The following is a 24,160-nucleotide window of genomic DNA, read 5'->3' as shown; positions in this document are numbered from 1 at the left end:
CCAGGGTCTTTGAGCCAGTCCTATAGTCATTATCTGTTTTCTGCTTTCTCCTTTTATAGGCCCTGTTTCATTTCCTTATTCCTTCTTTTTTTATTTTAGAAATGTGACAGTGTGCACCTATGGTGAATTGAGTGCCTAAACTGACCAATGACTGTGGAGGCATTTTTAATTTATAGGCCAGACCTAATTGCATTGCCACATCCTATTTAATTTAAGACCTGGTCATTGTACGGGTTATAAAGGCAAAATATTTAATTACAAATAATATGTATACATATTAACAGGATGGTCAGATATAATAGTATCGCTTATGCTACACAAGCTTGCTAGATGTTTATACAATGAGAGCATGAACTACAGAATAAATAGGGTTTATTCAGCTTTGGGAAACCAGAATGAAAGCTTTCATAGCAAAGCATCCTGTAAATACAATATGAGTGAAGTACATAAAACTAAAACACTATTATTTAAAAAAAATCTAGAAGCAAACACTCATCAATAATTTAAGAGTAAAATACTGTATAAATATACTGATCAAGTCATAATACGGGTATGTCAATTTAGCAGAGTTATCCCATTTTTCCCATTCACTGCTGTCACGGCTAGGATTATAGCTTTTAATTCCAGGGACCGCTGAGCAGTAGAGATCCATTCAGCTCCTGCATCCCAGAAAGCGCAATCTTCAAAAGATCGGTTTTGATGGCGGGTGTTTTTGCGTAAGTGGTGACCCAGATGAACCTTATTTTGATTTCTCTTCTGCTTCCTGGAGTCGCCTGGTCAGATCATCTATTCTGACGTTCTTCAAGTGGAGAAGCTGTTCCAATCTGCGGACCTTCGCCTGCAAAATCTGCAAAGGCAGCAGTAATTGGTATCAGACAATCATATTTCAAAGGTTAACCAGGTTTCCTAATAATAAAATCTAGGGAAAAAAAACTAAAAGAATCTAGAAAAACTTTCTTGCACATTAGGTCAATGCTTTGATTTTACACAAAAACAGATGCAAATAATTTTGTGGCTTGGTTAGTACCTACTGCTTTAAATAGTAATTTTTCAGAAAATTCCAGAGAGAATTTGCAAAAAAATGTTGTATCTTCCAGTTGGTGTGACCTCAAAAGTTTACATATTGTAACATCATTGCATGTTATTTTGAATTTTGTTCAATTATAGGTATTTAGTTTTTATACTATTTGCACGGTGATAAACTTCTACAGTAGGTGTATCATAATAGGCACATGTTAGCTTCAGGGCATGATCATAACATTTAAATCAAAATAATAGAGTCGCCTCATTGAAAACAGACATATTAAAGTATCAAATGTACTCTCCCTGTTGGCGGGAGAGTGCTTGGGGAGTAGCTGTTGCTACTGTCACTAGGATCACTTGGAGGTCTCTCACTTCATAGTAGCAGAAGTCTAACGCTCTCTCTATCAACTATCATAGCTTCCCAAATGGGTATAGGCGTTATATACCTGTTTACTTGTAAAAGGAAGTTCAGCTACCAAACATCCTATGCTTTGTGACTCTGTACATGTGCAAAATATTAGAGGCAGAAGCTGTTTTTGCCTTCATGTTCCTGCTGTGTATGGGTCACAGGAATAATAATGATTGAATGAATCTTTATCTTGGCCATCATGCACTTTTACATTAAGAGATCCATATTTTGGTTTTAACCGAAAAGAACCTCAACACAACCCAAATACATAAAAATCTAGGCTTTTAGTGGTAACTAAGAAAACTATTTTTTCTGTTTTTTTTTGTGCTTTACTCCTCTCTTGAACTTAGATGGTACAACAAATCTTCCCTCTGCCACCAACCAAGACAAGAATGTGTTATATAAATGAAGAAACCCTCACTGAGATAGAGTTGACACACAGTACAGGAGAATGCCCAGTTCATATGAGAACCCTGTGAAAACGCAATTGTGCTACAAACATGAGGAAATGTGTTTTTTAGCATTCATGCTTAATAATTTTGACGTCAGGTGTATACGAAAGAAATCTAGCTAAAAACCTTTTTAACGTCTAGCGCCATGGTAGTACCAATGTAGTCCCCGCATCATTACGCACTTTCCATTTTGGTTTTGACCCTTCATTCTCTCTGTTCCACACAAATCAAAGGGCTAGTAGCACTATAACTGAAAGAACTAGAGCAATTAAGAACATGTGGAAGTCCTCGGATTGGTGAGAAGAGGATCCGGAGAGGGATGGAAGCGACAGCACAAGGGAATGAGCAAAAAGCCGGAGAGAATGGCATCAACCCAGATCTGCCTTATTGTAACCAGAAGGTACAGTTAGTCACAGGAACACCATTAACAGGTAGAACTGGCCTCTAAAAGCAGCAGAAAGTAGCGTTCTACAGAGCAGTGCTTTGGCAGTATTTACAATGGGTTAGGGAATAAGATAGAAGCTCCCACTAATGCAGTCGCTTCTTAAGATGGACGCAAAATGCATTTAACGCTACAAATGCTGCAAAAATGCAGTGGTGCACCACATCATTTTATTTAAAGAATGATTACAATACCTCGGTGTATTTTTACCCCCAGAGTATGAAAACACTGATAAACACTGAATTTTAAAAACTGGAATGAAAGATATTGAAAAACCACCTCTAAATTCCCTCTAAATAAACACTGAAAATTGAAAATCCAGTCCATATTATTTCACCCAAGATGTGTTAGAGTAAAATAATGAACATAGAATCTTTCAGTTGGTTTGATTCTCTTTTCAATGCATCTAAATAGCAGAGTGGATGAATCAACACTATTAAATTCTTGTTTGCTTCTGCCTTGAGCAGTAATATTAAGAGCAACATTGCAAAATGTAGGCGGGTGTCAAGACAACCAGCTGTATGACCAATGCAGTTAGAAAAAAGGATAAAGACAGCTTTAAACATGTTGATGAAACCACATCAGAATCAAAATTCAGAAACAAGAACTACAGAAAAAAGGCAGTCACCACGTCATGTTATACTTGAAGGTTTAACAAATGCATCATATTTACAATTACTGTGGCTGCTAGATACGCATGGTCACAGCACAGTGCCAATGTGAAAAAAATGTCAGTGATCCTTTTGCACTCCTACGATTAAACGTTTTCTAGATATGCATGGTCACAGCACAGTGCTCATCTGAAAAAAAGTGGCAATGATCATTTGCACCCCTAGGATTAAAGGTTTTCTAAATGGTATGAAGTGTGACCGCTAGGGCGTGGAAATCAGATGCATCCTGTTTTACACCTACAATCAGAGCGAATCTTGGCTCTATAACTATGACTGGAAGCAGTGCAAAACGAACAGATCACGGACGGAATGCTGAACTATTTCAAACATTCATCCCCAGTCAGAGATGTGGGCATAAATCCATCATTTTTTTGCTCACAGAGCCATTCCAGGTTGGACCCAGCCCTATGCAAATCAGTCTGGACCCTGCTCTCCATTGGAACAGTCCAGCCAGAACTGCGACACCAGGACCTCCATGGCCCGGCAACAAGCATCCTGGGACCGTTTTTGGGGTATCACCCCTCATCAGCCAGGCTAGCTTGAATCCGGTGACATGGTGAGCATGGGAGCCACATCTGGGCACACCCTTCCCATGTAGGACACCAAATGCAAAAATAACATTTGAGGAATTAGTGTGTTTACAGAAGCCTTGCACTTTGTAACAGGTGCAGATATTTTAAAGTGCCATGGCAACAGGGCTATTCATGCACTTAAGGACATGCTCAGAGGCTGCCATAGGGCAGGCAATACCCGGTGACAATGTGACCCCGGAGGGGACATGTGAATTCAGAGTCAACTGACTTCCAACTTGTGGGGCATCTGTGATCCAGTATTGAACCACATAACAAACAGAGAGAAAAGAGCATGAACCCAATAACATTCTTAATACTGACAGAAACCAAGGGGCAGATGCAAGAGCCCCTTCCGCCACATTAGTGCCACCTTAACGTAATTTTTTTACGTTAATGTGGTGCTAAGGTGGCCTTTTCTCTGCGCCATATTTACAAAATGGCGCAATGCATGCATTGCGCCACTTTGTAACCCTTTGCTCTACATTAGGCCTGTGCCAGTCATAATGTATGCAAGGGCAGCATTCCCCCGTTAGGGGGGGCCAAAAAAAAAAGTGCAAATAAATCTAAAAGATTTCTTTGCACCATTTCTTTCCGCATTCTTAATGCCTGCTCAGAGCATGCGTTAAAGGGGGGCACACCGCTGGTTACAATGGGCCACTCTGTACTGTCCAAGGCAGCGCCAAAATTTTGACGCTAACCCCGAACTGTACATTAATAGCATCCAAAATGTTGATGCACGTCTTTCCGCCCTCAATATCCAGCATATGAAAAGGTCCCACAACTCTTACAGTGTCACAGACCGAGCTACTGCCACTCTGAACCCACTAAGGACAGCCAGTGGAGCAAAAAATTACAAGTGCACACTTATTAACTATACCATATATGTGCTTTTAAAACACTGAAAATTTTGAGTTGGGAACTGTCCAACGTCATGGGCGAATAGAGCATACAGCAGTTGAAATAAAGCACCCAGGACACACATCTGTACCAATTGCTGGCTTCACTCAACCTCTTTCTCACTGACTCCATATAGCTACAGATGGTGCCACAATATTTATTGGTGATCCCATGACCTCCTCCTTAGATTTCCTCACCACCATCTGACAAAAGTGCCATTCATCTCTCTCTAGCCCCTATCTCACACACATTTGTTTTAAAGCACTGGTAAAGGCTGGCTTTCCTAATCCACTCAGCTATTAACATAAAATACAGATCTGGTCTTTGCAGAAGCATATTAACCCTCTGTGCTAATTCATCTAAGTCTCTGTCTCTAGCAGGACCATTACTCACAAGAGTTATCTTGACATTTGTATTGTTGCCAGAAAGCTGGACACACAAGGAACTCTGCAGCAGGTGCTTTTAAATCTTTACTGCTAAACACAGCGCCCACCCTGAGGTCAATGCCTGCCCCTCCAGGTCAGTGCCCAGTTCAGGCACACCGATCACACTACCCTAACGTCAGCTTTGCGGGACCAGCGGTGTCTTCTTTGAAGCCTTCTCCCCGGCACCCACGGCCGGATTACCAAATAGACAAAGTAGGCACCAGGCTATGGGCCCCACTCCTTTTAGGGGCCCTGCGACAATGGATCAAAATAATATTGATTTGAACTTGAAAGAAAACTACAATGAAGCTTTCTTAATTTGTTTTCAAAGTATAGGAAAAAAATGAACCAACTCAAAGAAACAAAAAGTTTACATTAAAGACTCTACAGAGAAAATACTGTATTAATGTAATGTACCCATTAACAAGGTAAAGTACATAAACCATGGACAGCAGATATACATTACAGCTTGGCTCTTCAAAGCTCATCTTCTGTCAGCAGTCAGTTTGTAAAAAAAAAAAAAAATGGTGCAAACTATGTTCGTATAATTTTAGCTTTGTGTAATAGAATTGGTTTATTAAAATTGCTGGTTGGTAAAATTAAAAAACGCAGGCGGGTGGGGTGGGGGTTGGGGGGGCGGGGCAGTGAGAGGCCAGAGCTGGAGGGGCCCAGCAGGCTCCAAAAAGGGGTCTGAGGGGATAAAGTGAGTAAATAAATCAAGTGAAAAGTGAACTGAAAACTGAACTTCAAACCAGACTCCAAACTAACTTGCAACTGACTTGAAACTGACTTCAATTTTCAATTCCCTTCCCTTTTAATAATTTCCCTTCCCTCCCTCCCTCCCTCTTCTATCCTTTCCAATCAGGTACTCTGCCCTTTACCTTTCTGTTTCCTCTCCCTTCCAATCTCTTGGGAACCACTCTCTCCTTCCTTTACTTTCCCCAGCTTTCTCCTCCTTTCTTCACTTCACTTCACTTCACTTTTCCTTTCATTTCCTTCCCCTTCCTTTCCTTTCCTATCTCTTCTCTCAATTTATTTTCTGTTCCTTTCTTTTTTTTCCCTGTCTCTCTGCCCCCCTCCCCTTCTCTTCTCTTCTCTTCTCTGGTTACCTATCCCATCTATCCTCTCTGCCCCATTTCATTTCCTCTTATTTCCCATTCCCTTCCCTTCACTCTTTCTTTCTTTTCCATTCCATTCCCGTTCCTTTCCCTTCTCTTCCTTACTTACCTATCTCCTCTTCTCTACTCTTCCATTCCCATTCCCTCAATTCATTTCCCACCTCTTCTATCCTCTCCCCTTCTGCCTCTCCGCCTTCCTTCCCTCCCCTTTCTTCTATCCTTTCGACCCCTCCCTTTTCCTCCCTCACTTCCTTTCCCTCTTCCCTTCCTTTCCTTTCCATTCCCTTCTCTTCTCTTTCCCTTCTTAACCATACTTCCCTATCTTTCCTCTTCTCCCCTTTTACATATCGCTTCCATTTCCCTCCATTCTTTTCTTCTCTACCGCTCCTGTCCTCTACCCTTCTGTTCCTCCCCACTCCTTACCTTCTTATTTCTCACCCCTACCTTACCTTCCCTACCTTTCCTCCACTTGCCTTCTCTCCTCTTTCCTACCCTTCTATTCTCCTACACTCCCACCCCATCCCTTCTTTTCTTTTCCCACACTACCTCACCTTTCATTTCCTTTCTCTTCCCTTTCCTGCTCTTCCCTTCCCACACTATCTTGTCTATTCTTTCCAGTTCTATTCCCTTCCCTGTTCCTTTCCATTCCCTTTCATTTCCATTCCATTCCTTTCGCACTCCCCTCCCCTCCCCATCCCTTCCTTTTCCTTGAATTCCTACCCTCTTCCTTTCCTTTTCCTTGCCTTTTCTTTTCCAGTCCATTGCATTCCCTTCCCACTCCCCTTCTCTTCCTTCCCCATCCCTTCCTTTCTCACTCTCATCTTTCCTTTCCTTTTCTTACCTTACCTTTCCCACACTATCTCATCTATCCTTTCCAGTTCTCTTCCCTATCAATCCTCCCCCTTCCTTCCCTCTCCTTCACCTCTCCCCTTCGCTATCACTTGCCTTCCCTCCCCTCTACTTCCGTTCTCGTCCCTTATCCTCCCTTCCCCTTGCTATCTCCTCTGGTCTTTCTCATTCCACCTCTTCACTTCCCTTCCCTCCACCTCCTCCCCTGCCCTTCCTTCCCTTTACACACGCACCCGTTGTAGGAGGCTGGACTGGCTTGTAGTGAGTACCAAGGGGTACTTGCACCTTGCACCAGGCCCAGTTATCCCTTATTAGTGTATAGGGTGTCTAGCAGCATAGGCTGATAGATAATGGTAGCTTAGCAGAGCAGTTTAAGCTGAACTAGGAGACGAGTGAAGCTCCTACAGTACCACTAGTGTCATATGCACAATATCATAAGAAAACACAATACACAGATATACTAAAAATAAAGGTACTTTATTTTTATGACAATATGCCAAAGTATCTGAGTGTACCCTCAGTATGAGGATAGCAAATATACACAAGATATATGTACACAATACCAAAATATGCAGTAATAGTATTAGAAAACAGTGCAAACAATGTATAGTTACAATATGATGCAATGGGGACACATAGGGATAGGGGCAACACAAACCATATACTCCAAAAGTGGAATGCGAACCACAAATGGACCCCAAACCTATGTGACCTTGTAGAGGGTCGCTGGAACTATTAGAAAATAGTAAGGGTTAGAAAAATAGCCCACCCCAAGACTCTGAAAAGTGAGTGCAAAGTGCACTAAAGTTCCCCAAAGGACATAGAAGTTGTGATAGGGGAATTCTGCAGGAAAGACACAAACCAGCAATGCAACAACAATGGATTTCCAGTCGAGGGTACCTGTGGAACAAGGGGACCAAGTCCAAAAGTCACAAGCAAGTCGGAGATGGGCAGATGCCCAGGAAATGCCAGCTGTGGGTGCAAAGAAGCTGCTACTGAACAGTAGAAGCTGTGGTTTCTGCAGGAACGACAAGGGCTAGAGACTTCCCCTTTGGAGGATGGATCCCCCACGCCGTGGAGAGTCGTGCAGAAGTGTTTTCCCGCCGAAAGACCGCCAACAAGCCTTGCTAGCTGCAAATCTTGCGGTAAGGGTTTTTGGATGCTGCTGTGGCCCAGGAGGGACCAGGAAGTCGCCAATTGCGTCTGGGGACAGAGGGGGCATTGAGCAAGACAAGGAGCCCTCTCAGCAGCAGGCAGCACCCGCAGAAGTGCCAGAAACAGGCACTACGAGGATGCGTGAAACGGTGCTCACCCGAAGTCGCACAAAGGAGTCCCACGTCGCCGGAGGACAACTTAGGAAGTCGTGCAATGCAGGTTAGAGTGCCGTGGACCCAGGCTGGACTGTGCACAAAGGATTTCTGCCGGAAGTGCACGGAGGCCGAAGTAGCTGCAAAAGTCGCGGTTCCCAGCAATGCAGTCTGGCGTGGGGAGGCAAGGACTTACCTCCACCAAACTTGGACTGAAGAGTCACTGGACTGTGGGAGTCACTTGGACAGAGTTGCTGGATTCAAGGGACCTCGCTCGTCGTGCTGAGAGGAGACCCAGGGGACCGGTGATGCAGTTCTTTGGTGCCTGCGGTTGCAGGGGGACCATTCCGTCGACCCAGGGGAGATTTCTTTGGAGCTTCTAGTGCAGAGAGGAGGCAGACTACCCCCACAGCATGCACCACCAGGAAAACAGTCGAGAAGGCGGCAGGATCAGCGTTACAGAGTTGCAGTAGTCGTCTTTGCTACTTTGTTGCAGTTTTGCAGGCTTCCAGCGCGGTCAGCAGTCGATTCCTTGGCAGAAGGTGAAGAGAGAGATGCAGAGGAACTCGGATGAGCTCTTGCATTCGTTATCTAAAGAATCCCCAGAGACAGAGACCCTAAATAGCCAGAAAAGAGGGTTTGGCTACCTAGGAGAGAGGATAGGCTAGCAACACCTGAAGGAGCCTATCAGAAGGAGTCTCTGACGTCACCTGGTGGCACTGTCCACTCAGAGCAGTCCAGTGTGCCAGCAGCACCTCTGTTTCCAAGATGGCAGAGGTCTGGAGCACACTGGAGGAGCTCTGGACACCTCCCAGGGGAGGTGCAGGTCAGGCGAGTGGTCACTTCCCTTTCCTTTGTCCAGTTTCGCGCCAGAGCAGGGCTAAGGGGTCCCTGAACCGGTGTAGACTGGCTTATGCAGAAATGGGCACCATGTGTGCCCATGAAAGCATTTCCAGAGGCTGGGGGAGGCTACTCCTCCCCTGCCTTCACACCATTTTCCAAAGGGAGAGGGTGTAACACCCTCTCTCAGAGGAAGTCCTTTCTTCTGCCATCCTGGGACAAGCCTGGCTGGACCCCAGGAGGGCAGAAACCTGTCTGAGGGGTTGGCAGCAGCAGCAGCTGCAGTGAAACACCAGGAAAGGCAGTTTGGCAGTACCAGGGTCTGTGCTACAGACCACTGGGATCATGGGATTGTGCCAACTATGCCAGGATGGCATAGAGGGGGCAATTCCATGATCATAGACATGTTACATGGCCATATTCGGAGTTACCATTGTGAAGCTACATATAGGTAGTGACCTATATGTAGTGCACGCGTGTAATGGTGTCCCCGTACTCACAAAGTCCGGGGAATTGGCCCTGAACAATGTGGGGGCACCTTGGCTAGTGCCAGGGTGCCCTCACACTAAGTAACTTTGCACCTAACCTTTACCAGGTAAAGGTTAGACATATAGGTGACTTATAAGTTACTTAAGTGCAGTGTAAAATGGCTGTGAAATAACGTGGACGTTATTTCACTCAGGCTGCAGTGGCAGGCCTGTGTAAGAATTGTCAGAGCTCCCTATGGGTGGCAAAAGAAATGCTGCAGCCCATAGGGATCTCCTGGAACCCCAATACCCTGGGTACCTCAGTACCATGTACTAGGAAATTATAAGGGTGTTCCAGTAAGCCAATGTAAATTGGTAAAATTGGTCACTAGCCTGTTAGTGACAATTTGAAAGAAATGAGAGAGCATAACCACTGAGGTTCTGGATAGCAGAGCCTCAGTGAGACAGTTAGGCACTACACAGGTAACACATTCAGGGTCCCAGTGACACATACAACTAAAACAACATATATACAGTGAAAAATGGGGGTAACATGCCAGGCAAGATGGTACTTTCCTACACCCGTTGCCCTCTAGCTAGAACCATGCACCCTGCACACTGTAACCACAGTCCTGTGTCCAAAATTCTGTGTCCGTGACCCATAACCCTTATCCCTGCGTCCATAACCCCATACCTTTAGCCCTTTAGCCACAACTATACATTCATATCCAAGCACTGTGCATCAATAACCCTGCATGCTCTGTCATATATTTTCCCTGTACTCAACCATTATCCCTGTACATTCAGCCCCGTAGCCATAATCCTGTGTCCTTAGTCATGTATTCTGCGCCTAAACCCATTTGCTCTGTATCCATGATCCTGTATCCTTATGCCTGTAGCCATGAACATGGACCATGATCCAAGCCACATACTTTTTAACTGCTATCCAATAACCCTAGCCCTGAAACATGTACACACAATCCTACTGTTGTAATTATAAATTAATATGAGAGTCAGAAGTATAAGGAAGAAATCTTTACTCAGCCATCCACTCACCTCAGCTGCGCTTATCCACTGTCTGTGTCATCAACATTCTAAATTAAGTTTCACCTGGAATGTACCATTTAACACTTACCAGGGGAGATGTAGAACGTTCCAAGTGGTACAGATTACACTATACATATAATTTAAATAAAAAGACGCACACGTCTAAAGATAACTCTAACTATACCATCTCTCCCTCCTTATTAAACAAAAAATTGATATATCTTCCTTAAATATTGACTGTATAAGTCATACTGAAGGGGATGAGAGAAGGATAAAAACAAGGAATAACTTTATATACAGAATGCCTAGCTAATTTATCATTACTCCAAAATTGTCTATTGTTCAATTATACAACATTACAATAAGTTTTGATTACTTGACAAGGAGGATAGCGTTTGGTCTGATGATGGTGATCTTTGGTATTCCTCCTTACTTATACCCAATCATCTATTTCAAATGTTTGATCTTTTACATCATGTTTGTTGTCATACCATTTTTTGTATTTACATTGGTGCTGGCATACTTTTTCTTGGGCCTTGACAGAGTCTATCTTCACTCTTTTGTCTCCTTCCAACCAATTAGGAATCATTTTGGTACTGGGTTCTCTGACTTTAAGTCCTACAAAAGTAGATATTCCCATAACTAAGTAAGGTGCATTCGTGCACCACGCAGAGCATTCAAGCATTCACGCAAAGATTTCAAGCATTCACACAGAGATTTCTCTAAATCTTCCTTGTTAACAGTAGCCAACTGTACATGCTCTTTTATCATACAATTAACCCTTTCCATTTGGCCATTAGCCTTGGGACAGTACAGTGCTGTTCTCTCATGTTTGATACTCATGGTATGTAGGAAATCCTTCAATTCTTGGGACATGAACTAGATGCCACTGTCAGTAATAATGGTGGTAGGTTAGTTTATTAATATTGCAGTGGTGGTGTGATGTATTAATTTTGTGAAAATCCAATTTGAAGCATAGTCAATTAAGACTAACTTACATTTTTTATAAGCTTAAATACCCTCCATCGGCACAACAATATCTATGGCCAACTTACTCCAAGTTGTAAGAGGTACTTCTACTGGAGATAAGGGTGCTGTTCATGTGCTTCTGCTCTCGTCACTGGTAGCACAACTTACACAGCCTTTTACCTTTTGTTTAACAATAGAGTCCGTTCTGGGGAGCCAATATTTGCCTCTTCATTGTGTTTTGTTATACTTCTACCTAGGTGACCTTCCTGAGATAAGTGAATAATTTTACTTCTACAGTCTTCAAGTGGAATGACACTCCCATAACGACATATTCTTCCTTCTTGAATGTGTATATCATGTCTCACCTCAAAAGTCACTTAATTCGTCTTTGAGCTCACTACATTTGGCTGGCCAGACTTCTAAAATATATTCTTTTAATTGCTTGCATCAGTAGTTAAAATGTTTTTTTCCTGGGGTCAAAGTCCTTAAATCAGGTGAATTAATGATTTCTTCTTTTATATTGTCACTCAATTGTTTATGTTCCTCTTCCCAAATAAATTCCTTATTTTGTTTTTTAGTAGAGCACGTAGTTTATCTAATTTATCACAGAACATTCTCACAAATTTTGACATGTATTCAAAAAGACCCACAAAGGATCTCAATTCATCCTTATTCTTAGGGTAAGGTGCTTCCTTTACTGCTTAAATTAGACTGGTATTTGGGCTAAAACCTTCTTTGGAAATCGTGTGTCCCAAGTAGTCAACCAAACCAACTCTTATTTGGCATTTACTTATCTTTACAGTGAAACCTGCATCTCTCACCCTTTTGAACTCCACGCAAGATTCTGTCATGTTCATCGATAAATGATCCATAGACCATTATATCATGTTGAAAAAATAAAGTATTACTTATGCCTTTCCAATATTTTCAGCATAACCTTTTGAAATATAGCAGCCGGTGAAGCAAGCCCAAATCGCCTCCTTGAAAACATTTTAGCTTCCATAGAAGTTATGAATGCACTTAATGGTCTAGATTCTGGATGCAGATCTACTTGGTGATAAGTGATCAACAAATCAATGACACTGAAACATATAGCCTCTCCCATTGTGCTTAGCATTTAGTTTATGTGGGGAAGTGGGTGTCTTTTGATGCAAATATTCTCATTCAAACTGCATAGATCTACGCATAAGCGAATAACCTCTCCATTGCCTTTGGACGCAATAACTATAGGCATTAAGCACTCTGAGGATTCTATAGGTTGGATAACACCCATTTCGCACAGTTTGTTCAATTCTTTCTTTAAAGGTTCTTTTATCATGTTGGAAACGGAACGTGATTTGTGTACTACAGGTTTAGCTCCTTTTTTCAATCTAATTTTGTGCTGATAGTCTTTAAATTGGCCAAGTTTGGAAGTAAGTCTGAGAATTCATCAAATATGTCTACGTGACCTATAGCTCTGTCTACAAGGAGTCCTTGTTATTTGGACCAAGGGTTATCATGTTGCCATCCTAGTAAATTGGAACCCCCCTCAACTATATAAATCTTCTCAATACTAGGCCTGTCTTTAAAACACACATACACCTTTACAGTGCCCACCAGAGGTATAGGTTCTTTTGTATATCCCTCATAGGCCTTGAGCCAACCATGTTATCGGTACCACTTGGGGGATGGGTTCTAACGTGCTTTATTGGCAAGGTATGGACGCCTAGAGATGGAAAATATGTGATAGCAAGTCACAACTTTTTGCCTTTTGTGAGTTTCAACTCCCAATATACCTTGATGAAAATCGAATTTTTCTTCATAATTTTTATTACTGTGAATTTTAGTATTAAAAATTACAATTACAGTAAATGTAATTATATTAATAATGTGATAATAATTATGATAGGAATTATGATTATATTAAGGACATCAAGTAAAATGTATACATTTTTTAATTAATTAATTTTTTAAGAGCTGGTGGTGAATAACCATGAAGAAGAATGGAACAAGCACATCCTGGCCCTCTGATCCCCAGTGTACAATTCATTTAAGGTCAAATGTCCAACATGGAGTTATGCTGACTAGCCCGCAGGACTACTTATCATGGAAAACTTTGTTAGAAGCAGCCCAAGTAAGGAATCACATTCCACTGTAAGACATTGCGAGAAGTGAGGAAAGGAACTCAGTTCCCCAAGTATTTTACCACAGGAAGTGCAGGAGCCTGTTCACTATTAAGAGATTTACAGACTATTAAGTGAAAAGCTGAAGCAAGTGTCAGTGATGATGCTGGAACGAATGAGTGTACGAGTAAAGGTTTAAACAGAAGAATACCATAATGAAAAATGTATATTTTGTGGAAAGATAAAATGCTACATGGGAACATCTACGCGTGGGAAATGAATCAAGGCCACAGAGCTTAGAGTTGATAAAAGGCTTCGAGAATGTGCAACCATTAATTGTGATTCAAAAATCTTAGCAGTTTGTAGTAGGGATATAGTGGCTGCAGAAGCCCATTATCATGTATCTTGTTATAAGCACTATACAAGGGTTAAAGCAAAGGAGGAAGATCATGTATCTAGCATTCAAACCAATGATCACTACAAAAATATGAGAGATGAAGCATGTGATAAACTATTCAATTCATTAGAACTGTGATTATTCCTAACAAAGCGGTAATACGTGTGACGATTCACACTGAAAGGCTTGAAACCCTCATGACACGCAGAGGAATACAGGGAATAGATTAATGAACCAAGAACCATATTAGAAGAAAATTGTAATCCAAGTTCGGTGACAGCCTCCACATATTCCCAGGCAACCAAAGAAAATTATTGGCTCAACCTTTTGGGAGTAAGCGCTCTAGTTTTTTACTGCTGCTGGGCTATTTTTAGCCCACATGACCACGGCGCGCAGCGGAAGGTAGTCCTAGGTGTTGTTTGACTACCTACGCTCGCTGCAAGCGGCAAGTTCACCTTTTTATCAATTTATCAATTCTTTTTAGCTGTTGGAGTTAATGTATTTGAATCTGATGTTTTAATGCACGGAGGCACTTTTTTACACATTTGCTGATCTGCACGTTAAAATTGTAAAACTGAAACGAAAAGTGTTCTTTACAGATACTTTGTCAGTCTTTGAACCTATTTAGTCGTAGGAAAACGGAAATACCGCCGCCATTTTAGGTTAGTGTTCCCCTCTGTGAGCGCCATTTTGGGAGTAAGCGCTCTAGTTTTTTACTGCTGCTGGGCTATTTTTAGCCCACATGACCGCGGCGCGCAGCGGAAGGTAGTCCTAGGTGTTGTTTGACTACCTACGCTCGCTGCAAGCGGCAAGTTCACCTTTTTATCAATTTATCAATTCTTTTTAGCTGTTGGAGTTAATGTATTTGAATCTGATGTTTTAATGCACGGAGGCACTTTTTTTGCACATTTGCTGATCTGCACGTTAAAATTGTAAAACTGAAACGAAAAGTGTTCTTTACAGATACTTTGTCAGTCTTTGAACCTATTTAGTCGTAGGAAAACGGAAATACCGCCGCCATTTTAGGTTAGTGTTCCCCTCTGTGAGCGCCATTTTGGGAGTAAGCGCTCTAGTTTTTTACTGCTGCTGGGCTATTTTTAGCCCACATGACCGCGGCGCGCAACGGACGCGCGCCGCTGGCAAAGGCAAGCCCGTCTGCACCCGTCCGCGCCAGACCGTGCCAAGAGCCAAGAGATTATGACTCAAATTCCACAGAGAAGGTAATGATCACCTACGCTAAGGATACACTTCTTTCGTTGAACAATAAATCCTATAATAGTTGTATGCAAAAGTTAGATCCTTGTGTTAAAAGCTATAGATGCCCCGCTTGTGGCTGGTCCCCTCAACTAGGTATGGACCTCCAAAAAGATAGGGAATTTGATACATTTTCGATTCTGCTAGTTAATTGTCGCTCGCTAGGGGCCCATATAACGGATATCCACCTTTTGGTGGAACAAATAAAACCTCTGGCTCTCTTTCTTACCGAAACCTGGCTGGATGAAAGTTCTGGCCCAGATATTGCTATGACTCTTCCTACTGGATATAAACTTAGCAGAATTGACAGACCGAATCGAGGCGGTGGCATCGCAGTTGTTTATAGAGACACATGTAGGATGACAACAGCCCCTACACTAATTAAAGGAGGTGAGAGCATGTTTTTTCTATCAGTGTCAGTCCCCACTATACAATTTCTGGTGTCTTGGTCTACCAACCACCGGGTCCTATTGGAGACTTTATGACCTCACTGGCAGGGATTATCTCACAACTGGTATGCACTAAATCCAACTTCTTACTGTTGGGAGATTTTAATTTACATGCAGAAATGGAAGATAAAGCCTCGACCAAGATGATAATAGCAGACATGAAGGCCTGCAATCCAGTGCAATTAGTGCAGGGCCCTACGCATAACAGAGGTCACACACTTGATCTGGTATTCTCCAATATGCTAGATCTAGAATTCCTATCATCACGTCCGTTAGCATGTTCTGATCATTTTTTGGTAGAGCTAGAACTAAATATCTCTCGACATAAATCCTTGATTATCAATCCCCCACCTTATAGAAGGAAATGGCATAAACTGAAGGCCACAGAGTTTATTAATTCATTGGAGAAGAAGAAACCAGGAAACCTAGATTCAAATAATATAACCGATCTCACTCGCTCTCTAAACAAGTGGATAGAGGATAGCCTGGAGGAAATCATACCTCTCTCTACTACGAAAAAATTGCCTCGAAAGAAAACAGCTTCTTGGTTTACCACAAGTTTACTTGAGATGAAAAGAGAATGTAGGAAGCAAGAAAGAAAATGGAGGCATACCCTAGATGATTCTTTGAAAAAAGAATATAAGAATATGATCCGAGCATATCATTTAGAAATTAAAAAGGTTCAGGCGACTTACTACTCTAGCAGAATTGAAGCTGCAGCTAACTCTCCTAAGGAAATTTTTAATGCCTTAAAAGACCTTATTCATCCTAAGGAGGAGCCAGAAATTATAGAGTCCCCGCAGCAACATGTGGAGGATCTCGCAAGTTTTTTCCTAAGTAAAATTCAGGACATTAATGTTTCTTTTCCTGACACCCAGATAAGAGAGCAGAGGTGGTGGTCAACCTGGAGGTCAGGAAGGAAATCGTTTTAGCAAATTTTATCCCGATTAGCGTGGACATAGTGACTAGATTACTGGGTTCAACTAAATCGGGTTCCCCACTCGATCCTGCTCCCCCACAGATTCTCTGTTTGGGAATTCCAGTGTTAGGTCTGGTAATTACAAATCTCATTAATACCTCGCTAGCCTCTGGCACTGTACCCGATTCTTGGAAATTGGCTATTGTCAAGCCTCTCCTGAAAAAAACTAATCTGGACTCTAAAATATTGTCCAATTACAGACCGTTTCTTTGCTACCTGTAATGGCCAAAATAACAGAAGAGTACATACACCCTCAGTTATCCACTCTTCTGGAAGAAAAAAAGCTTCTACATCCTACTCAGATGGGTTTTAGACCACGGCATGGGACGGAAACCGCCTTGGTTGCGATTACAGAAGAAGCTAAAAAGAGGATGGATAAAGGAATGGAAACCGCCATCATCCTATTAGATCTGAGTGCGGCGTTCGACACTGTTGATCTGAATATGTGGCATCTCGGGAGTCGCACTGGAGTGGATTCTCTCGTTTATTCATGGAAGATCCTTCCAGGTTCTAGATAGATCGTGTACTTCTAGACATACCCTTAGCAACTGTGGAGTTCCACAGGAGTCTGCTTTGAGCCCACTACTTTTTAATGTCTATATGCGACCTCTAGCAGAAATTATTGAATTGTTTGGACTGAAGTTGGTATCCTACGCAGATGACACTCAACTGATTGTCTCCTTTTCTAATTCTTATCCGGACATGGGGACAGCATTGGGTCCCTGTCTGAAAGCAGTTGCGACATGGATGTCAGGAAGTAAATTGAAACTCAATGATGATAAGACAGAAGTAATGTTTTTTGGGCTACCAAAAGCTTCTTCCACCAATCCAAGTACATCAATAGGAGCTCTTACTCTCCCGCCCCCTAAATGTCTCATTAAAAGCCTTGGGGTGTGGTTAGACCCTCAACTTTCAATGTCACAACATGCCAATAGAATAGCTGGAACCTCCTTTGCCCTGCTTAGAACTTTGAGGAAGGTTCTAATAATACTTCCACCACTTGCCAGGAGACTGGTTATCCAGGCACTGATAGGCTCCCGTCTTGATTATGGCAATGCATTGTTTGTAGGAGAACCTAGATATGTGATCCAGAGGCTGCAGAGGGTGCAAAATGCAGCCGCACGTCTACTTCTAAATACCCCTAAACATCATTCCATACAGGCCGCAATTTCATCCCTACATTGGCTTCCAGTGGATAAAAGAATTCAGTTCAAGGCTTTATGCCACTTTCATAGAGCGATATTTAACCATGGCCCTGAAATGCTCAAAACCCTGGCTTCTGTCTACAGCCCGACCAGACCACTGAGATCCTCCTCAGCTATGCTGGCCACAGTTCCTACAGTAAAGAAAGCGAGATGGGGAGGAAGATCCTTATCCTATCAAGGGGCCATTCTTTGGAATAGCCTTCCTTTTAATATTAGATCGACATCACAAGAGACTCTGTTCAGGAAGGCATTGAAAACCTAGCTATTCAAAGCTTTATCTCTTTACGAATTTAGATGGTGACACTGTCCGTTTTGCAGCTAAAGCGCTACGAGGCCTCCGGACAGTTTTAAGCGCTATATAAGTAGTTATAACATAACATAACATAACCTGATAGTGTCATGCTACAGGACGTTGTAAGAGAAAACCAGAGTTTGAAAAGAGAATTATCCGTTTTAAAGGTTAAGGCAACAGACATGAACAAGATCATTGATCAAACATCATCGCACATAAGAGCAATGATTAAAACCAACTTGACATCAACACCATGGCCATATCATCCATCAGATGTTGATAATGATTCATTTACAGTGCGTGGTTACATTAAACGGTTATTATTAGGACTTCAGACTAGAGATCCAGAAAACACAAAGCAGTCCAAAAGAGTCACCTGACTTATACAATCATTCAGTCAGGACATTATATATGCAGTCACAGACGGCCAGTAGAAACCCCCCAAGCAATTGTTGATCCCATACGCTGTAAAAACGATGACAGGCAATGTTGAAATCAGCCACACTTTAAACAGAATTGGTCATGAGATTTTAGACTCACAACTGGAAAAAAATGATACCGCCTTGTGTCTTCAGAAACTTGCTGCTACCTTAAATGAGCAAATTGTTCTTCCAGCCGACATTCAGCCTCATGTCTTCACTAATTTAGCATTAGATAACATTGATAGGCTTGAAAATACCCTTAATGGTAAGTGAACAACTCATTGAGTCAACAGTATAGCTATGCAGCCCAAGTTGTTTGGACCACAACCTTTTAAAGCTCCTCTACCAAGCATTGAGAAACAAAAGCAAAGAACACTGACCACCACAAATACTGAAGAATCGTTTATGTATGTTTCTGGTGAATGAGTTGGGCCTCAGCCACTGATGTCAAGTACTGAAGTCATGCCAGGATGTGTTGCCCAATTGAAGCTTGCACAAAAGAATCTAAGTTGTTACAAGACAAGAAGCGAGCCTCGCACAGATAATACCAACTTGGACAGGATTTAACATCAGTACTAAAGACCTAGGTAGTGTATCACAGGATTCTATTGGCTACTTGCCCACCATTAATGCCCCTGCACCTGAGTTGACATCTGTTTCTGAAATTTTGAAACAGTCAGATCTGATAAGGAAATCACTGCATTTTGGCGAAAATTGTAATGGTCATGGATCAAGCTCTCTACGCAAAAGCAACTGAGATTGTGTGGAAGCATTAAGCAATGTACAATAGAATCATTCTTCGAATGGGTACTATTCACATCACTTGCAATGCCATGTCCATTCTTGGAAAACGCTTTCAAGACCCTGGCCTTCCCGACCGTTGCATTGAAGCAGACATGATAGCAGAAGGATCAATATCGGGAAACACCCGGAACAACGACTCCGAAACCACGAAGTCGTGAAAAACTAAAGTGAAACAACAGTTTCGTTTTCCACGACTTCCTGGTTTTCGTACGTTAACCACGCATGTCTGAACCACGTACATGCGTGGTTAAGGTACAGAAGAAGGGAGTTGGAGTCGACGCAGTGAAGGAGGAGGTAAGTTGGGCTGGGGCTGTTTTTGCTTGAAGCACTTTTGGTTCCGACATATAACCCATCAATATCATCAGTACTAGAAGGCTGTATGTACAATCGTGCAGTTCAAGTACACAGGTGCGTGTATTATGCTATGTGGAGACTGGCGTGGTTGGAATTTACCCCCTGGGTGGAGAAGAATTACAGAGAGAACATTCAGGCAGTCTACTCCTTTGTTGTGGATGTTAATGACTTTGCAAAAGACTTATGCTAACAGAGATTAGAGGACCACCTGCAGAATGCTGCTTTTGCTGAAGTAAAACAGCGTTGGGATGTATTCCTGGAACACCTTTGTCATTACAATGGAGATCTCTCTGCATTTTGGATGTCGTATGTGGATATTGTTAAAAATGTCCTGCTGGATGTGCTGCATGCTGCTCGAGAAGGAAATTGGCATTTACATCCTAACACCATATGCTCTGTGATCCCATGGTGTTTTGCGTATGACAGGATGAACTACACTAGATATCTTCCTATATACTATGCAGAAATGACGTTACTTGCAGTGAAACATCCAGAGATACACCATCAACAGATGTTCTTCAGTTCAGCTGTCAGATGTTAATCCGTTTGGATGCATTCCGGAAGATCATGCAATAGAGGTAACAGTCAAGAAAGACGCACAGACACCGGGTGGTCCGACAAGGTTAAACCTCAAGGCGCATACTGTGAAAAGATATTATATGATGGCTTAACACAGAAGCGCCTTTTTGGGTCAGATAAGGGAAATGGTTGATAACAACAGATCAGATCTTACACAGACCCATACAAGTCAAGAATTGAAAAATACAAAAATACTGTTATGAGAGCTGTTAGTCTGATTCGAAGCTGGATGAATCCATTTGTCACATGATCTCAATAATGTCTCGATGGCAAAAAAGGCATCTCAAGACATTGGCCCTCATTATGAACATGGTGGTCTGGCCAGCCACGCTGGTGGTCATTACTGCCAACGGCATGGCGGTCCAGACCGCCAAATTCTGAACATTGTAGTGAACTGTCTGCAAAGCACCGCCGGGCCACAGTGCACTGCCGGACCGACTAAGCACATTCGGCCCGGCGGTGGAGGCATGACAGCCGGTGGGATTATGATCCCATTTCTGCCAAGGATTCTCTGGCGAGTTACCTGCCAGGTAATCCCTGGCGGAAAGCATACAGGTGACAGGAATAATCATTCCTGTCACCTGTATGTGACATGCCTGGCCCCTCCCCCCCATTTCCACAATCCCTACCCACGCCCCCAACCCCTATAACAGCCCCACCCCCCAAACCCTGAAAATCGACCCCCTCATCCCTCCTTCCCCAAACCCCATGCAGGGCCCCCACCCTGACCCTCATCATCCCCCACCCCTACATACAGGCCTCCCCAAACCCCCACATCCACATTCACCCATTCACGGACATGCACACATGCATATATGCACTCAGACAGACACCCCCCCAAAGACACCCTCGCACACCCCCATGCACTCACACACACCTCCCTCCCCCTTCCCTCTTGGACAGCACTTACCTTTTCCGCCGCGCTGCTTCAGGAGGGAAAGGGCTCCTTGGATGTTGCTCCGCCACCATCGCCGTCTCTCCATACACCGCCACAGCTATAACTGCCTCATTATAGGTGTGGGGGTGTAGGAAGTGACTTGGCGGTGAGGGTGGAGCAGCATCCACCCCCGCCAACGACCGCCAACATGGCGCATGGCGGGCCTCACTGCCATCACTGGCGGTGAGGCACCATGCGTCATTATTTGGCGGGATGCGGACTGCCGACACTGGCGGTCATTTGTTAACCACCGGCACGGTTGGCGGCGGGGCATCCCGCCATGTACATAATGAGGGCCATTGTATCCGACATAAGGAAGGTGCATAAAATAGGTGAACAGTGCTATATGGACTTCAAACTTGAGCAACTTGAGAATAAATACTGATAAAGAAGTTTCTTGACCCAATGTAAATGAGCAAACTAAAAACTAACATGTCCAAGACGAAGGCAGTAAACAGCAATGGCAAGACAATCAGCATGAAGGCAGACAAGGCATTATTTGGTCGAATCATTGTGATGGCACAGATTCTGAACCTTCAAATGGCGGATGTACTCTCTCATCCTTTAGGACCTTTACCATGGGCTTTAGCAACTCCAGAAGGTCTGTTGCGAAAGACAAACAGAGCTGTTTTAGCAACATACTTGCAAAGAAACGTTACCCCTGCTGAGGAAATACCTGGAAATTCAGCCAGGCTGATTATGGTTCTTGTTCAGAGAGTAAAAGGAGAGGAATCAAACTCTGGTGAGGTGGCTATGTCTGTCTTGTCCATTGCTTTGCTGGAATGAAATAGGAGCCAAAGAGTCGACGTTGTGTTTGATACGTACAATGAGACATCTATTAAGAACAGCGAAAGGACAATCAGAGGGGAAGAACCCGGGCACCAGTTACACAGCATCTCACCTTCCCAGATAATGGAAGAAATTCCTAAGCCACGTAAGGAATAAAACAACTCATCGCATTTCTTTACAAATGGAAGAAACCAGCGTATTTTGTACAACGTGAGATTAAAACACTGTTCACGAACTATGAAGATAAATGCTACAAAATCACATCTCAAGGGAACCAGGAAGTGCCCAATTTCAAAAGTACACACAAAGAGGCAGATGGTTGTTTGTTGCGGCATGTTGCACACACTGCTGAGGTTTATGAGGCAGTAATGATAAGCTCAGATGACACCGATATGTTAATTATGTGTTTGGGATTCCGTGAAAGAAACATGGCTAAATTGTTTCTAAAATGTGGTACTAAACTACGCTTATAAGTCCTTGACATTGGGAAATAGCTTCAATTCTTGGTGAAAATATTTGTCGACCTATGATAGGTCTCATGGGATCTCTCTGAAGAACTATGGACAAAGTGGAGCAATTTCTGGGCTTGCTGTATGCACCAAAATATTCGGTTCATCATGTGAATGACCTGAGATATCACCTATTCTGCACAAAGAAGGGTGAGATAGACAGTCATCAACTTCCACCATGGAGGGACTGTCTGAAGAGACATGCTGAATGCGTGAGTTATCAAGCCACTATAAGCAAGAGACTTCTTCTGAATGATGCTCAGACACCTAGTTCAATTGGGAGAGGGTGGAAAGTTGGAAAAACACGAGGAAGCAGAGCAACTGGTTGTGTACTGGATGGAGGGGCAGCCAGCCCCTCAGGCTGTGTTAGATCTACTAGCTTGCAGCTGCATTAGGACCTGCAAACTGCCAACATGTGTCTGCTGTCTAAATGACCTCAAATACACGGACATGTGGAGACTACCTGCCTATTAAAATCAAACAGACGCAGAGAATGATGACACCTATTCTGAAGATGATGACAACGAATGTGAATGATAAAATTGTGTTTATGTTCACTCATGACATACATTGCCTATATAAGATGGGACAACTATTATTATTTGAAATTGTAAGTGAAAACTATGCATATAATCTATATCAATATATGAGGAATACACTGAAGTTTTATTGTTCTTGTTTAAGGACTATATTGTTATCATTACAATTAATAATCATAATTATATTGAATGTAACCAATCTTGTGGAATTAGATTCATTTTTCCACATATTATGATGAATGTGTATGCTATTTATCAAAAATATCAAAGTCATTATTTTATTTCGTCTATGGTTGCTAATCCAATAATATCAGATGAAAGGCAAAGAGTGATGACTTGCTATCACATATTTTGCATCTCTTGGCATTCATACCTTGCAAAAAAATCATGTTAGAACGCATTCCCCCTGAGTGGTACCAATGGCCTAAATTTGAGGTCGTGGCTCATTGCCTATCATGAGATATGTCTGATTTTTCTAGTAAACACATGTTTTTCTTCAATATTTTATCAAACTCTTTCTGATTCAACAATCTGAAAGGGGAATATAAATAGGCAAACATATCCACTGAATTGCCATTTACATATACTTCGCATTTGCAATAATTCACTTGACCATTCACTTCTGTGTCAGTTATTTGAAAAACATATTTTTTGTGATCATCGTCTGCTTCTGCATTTTTAACAATGTTTACTTGCATATTTTCCCCATCCCTATATACACAGGGAAATATCCTCTCCTATTGCATAATTTCATCAAACCTCTTAGCGTTGCAATGCAATTTGTAATAGTTTCCTGTTTTCCTTGTGTTCTATTAAAAATGTATGTAGGTCTAAGACTACATTATTTTGTCTCTAAATGAGCCTCTAGTTTTAGAAAAGTGACTTTGCAGACATCATATTCCCCTTGTTTATCTTCCCCTTGAACATCTGTTTCAATTAATGTTTCATAGATTTTACGACCATGGACACCCAAATCGGGCAACAGTATGTACTGTTAGCACACAGCACTGAACTCCTTGCCTCCTATTGTTATTAAATAAGATTCAAATAACTTCACCCAA

General features: G+C 42.4%; 1 protein-coding gene across 1 annotated transcript in view; it reads right to left on the bottom strand.

The window, feature by feature from the left end:
* Positions 1–355: 355 nt before the first annotated feature.
* The window catches only part of SPEF1 (sperm flagellar 1), a 97,389-nt gene continuing 73,584 nt past the window's right edge, over positions 356–24,160 (bottom strand). Inside the window, exon 7 of the mRNA XM_069205180.1 lies at positions 356–847. Within this exon, the coding sequence (XP_069061281.1) occupies positions 740–847 (108 nt within the window). The 3' untranslated portion in view covers positions 356–739. The remainder of the gene's footprint in view (positions 848–24,160) is intronic.

The sequence above is a fragment of the Pleurodeles waltl genome, chromosome 1_2 (assembly GCF_031143425.1).
Source record: "Pleurodeles waltl isolate 20211129_DDA chromosome 1_2, aPleWal1.hap1.20221129, whole genome shotgun sequence".
Classification (NCBI taxonomy): Eukaryota; Metazoa; Chordata; class Amphibia; order Caudata; family Salamandridae; genus Pleurodeles; species Pleurodeles waltl.
Note: the sequence above shows the minus strand (reverse complement) of the source record. Positions and strands in the feature narration are given on the sequence as shown.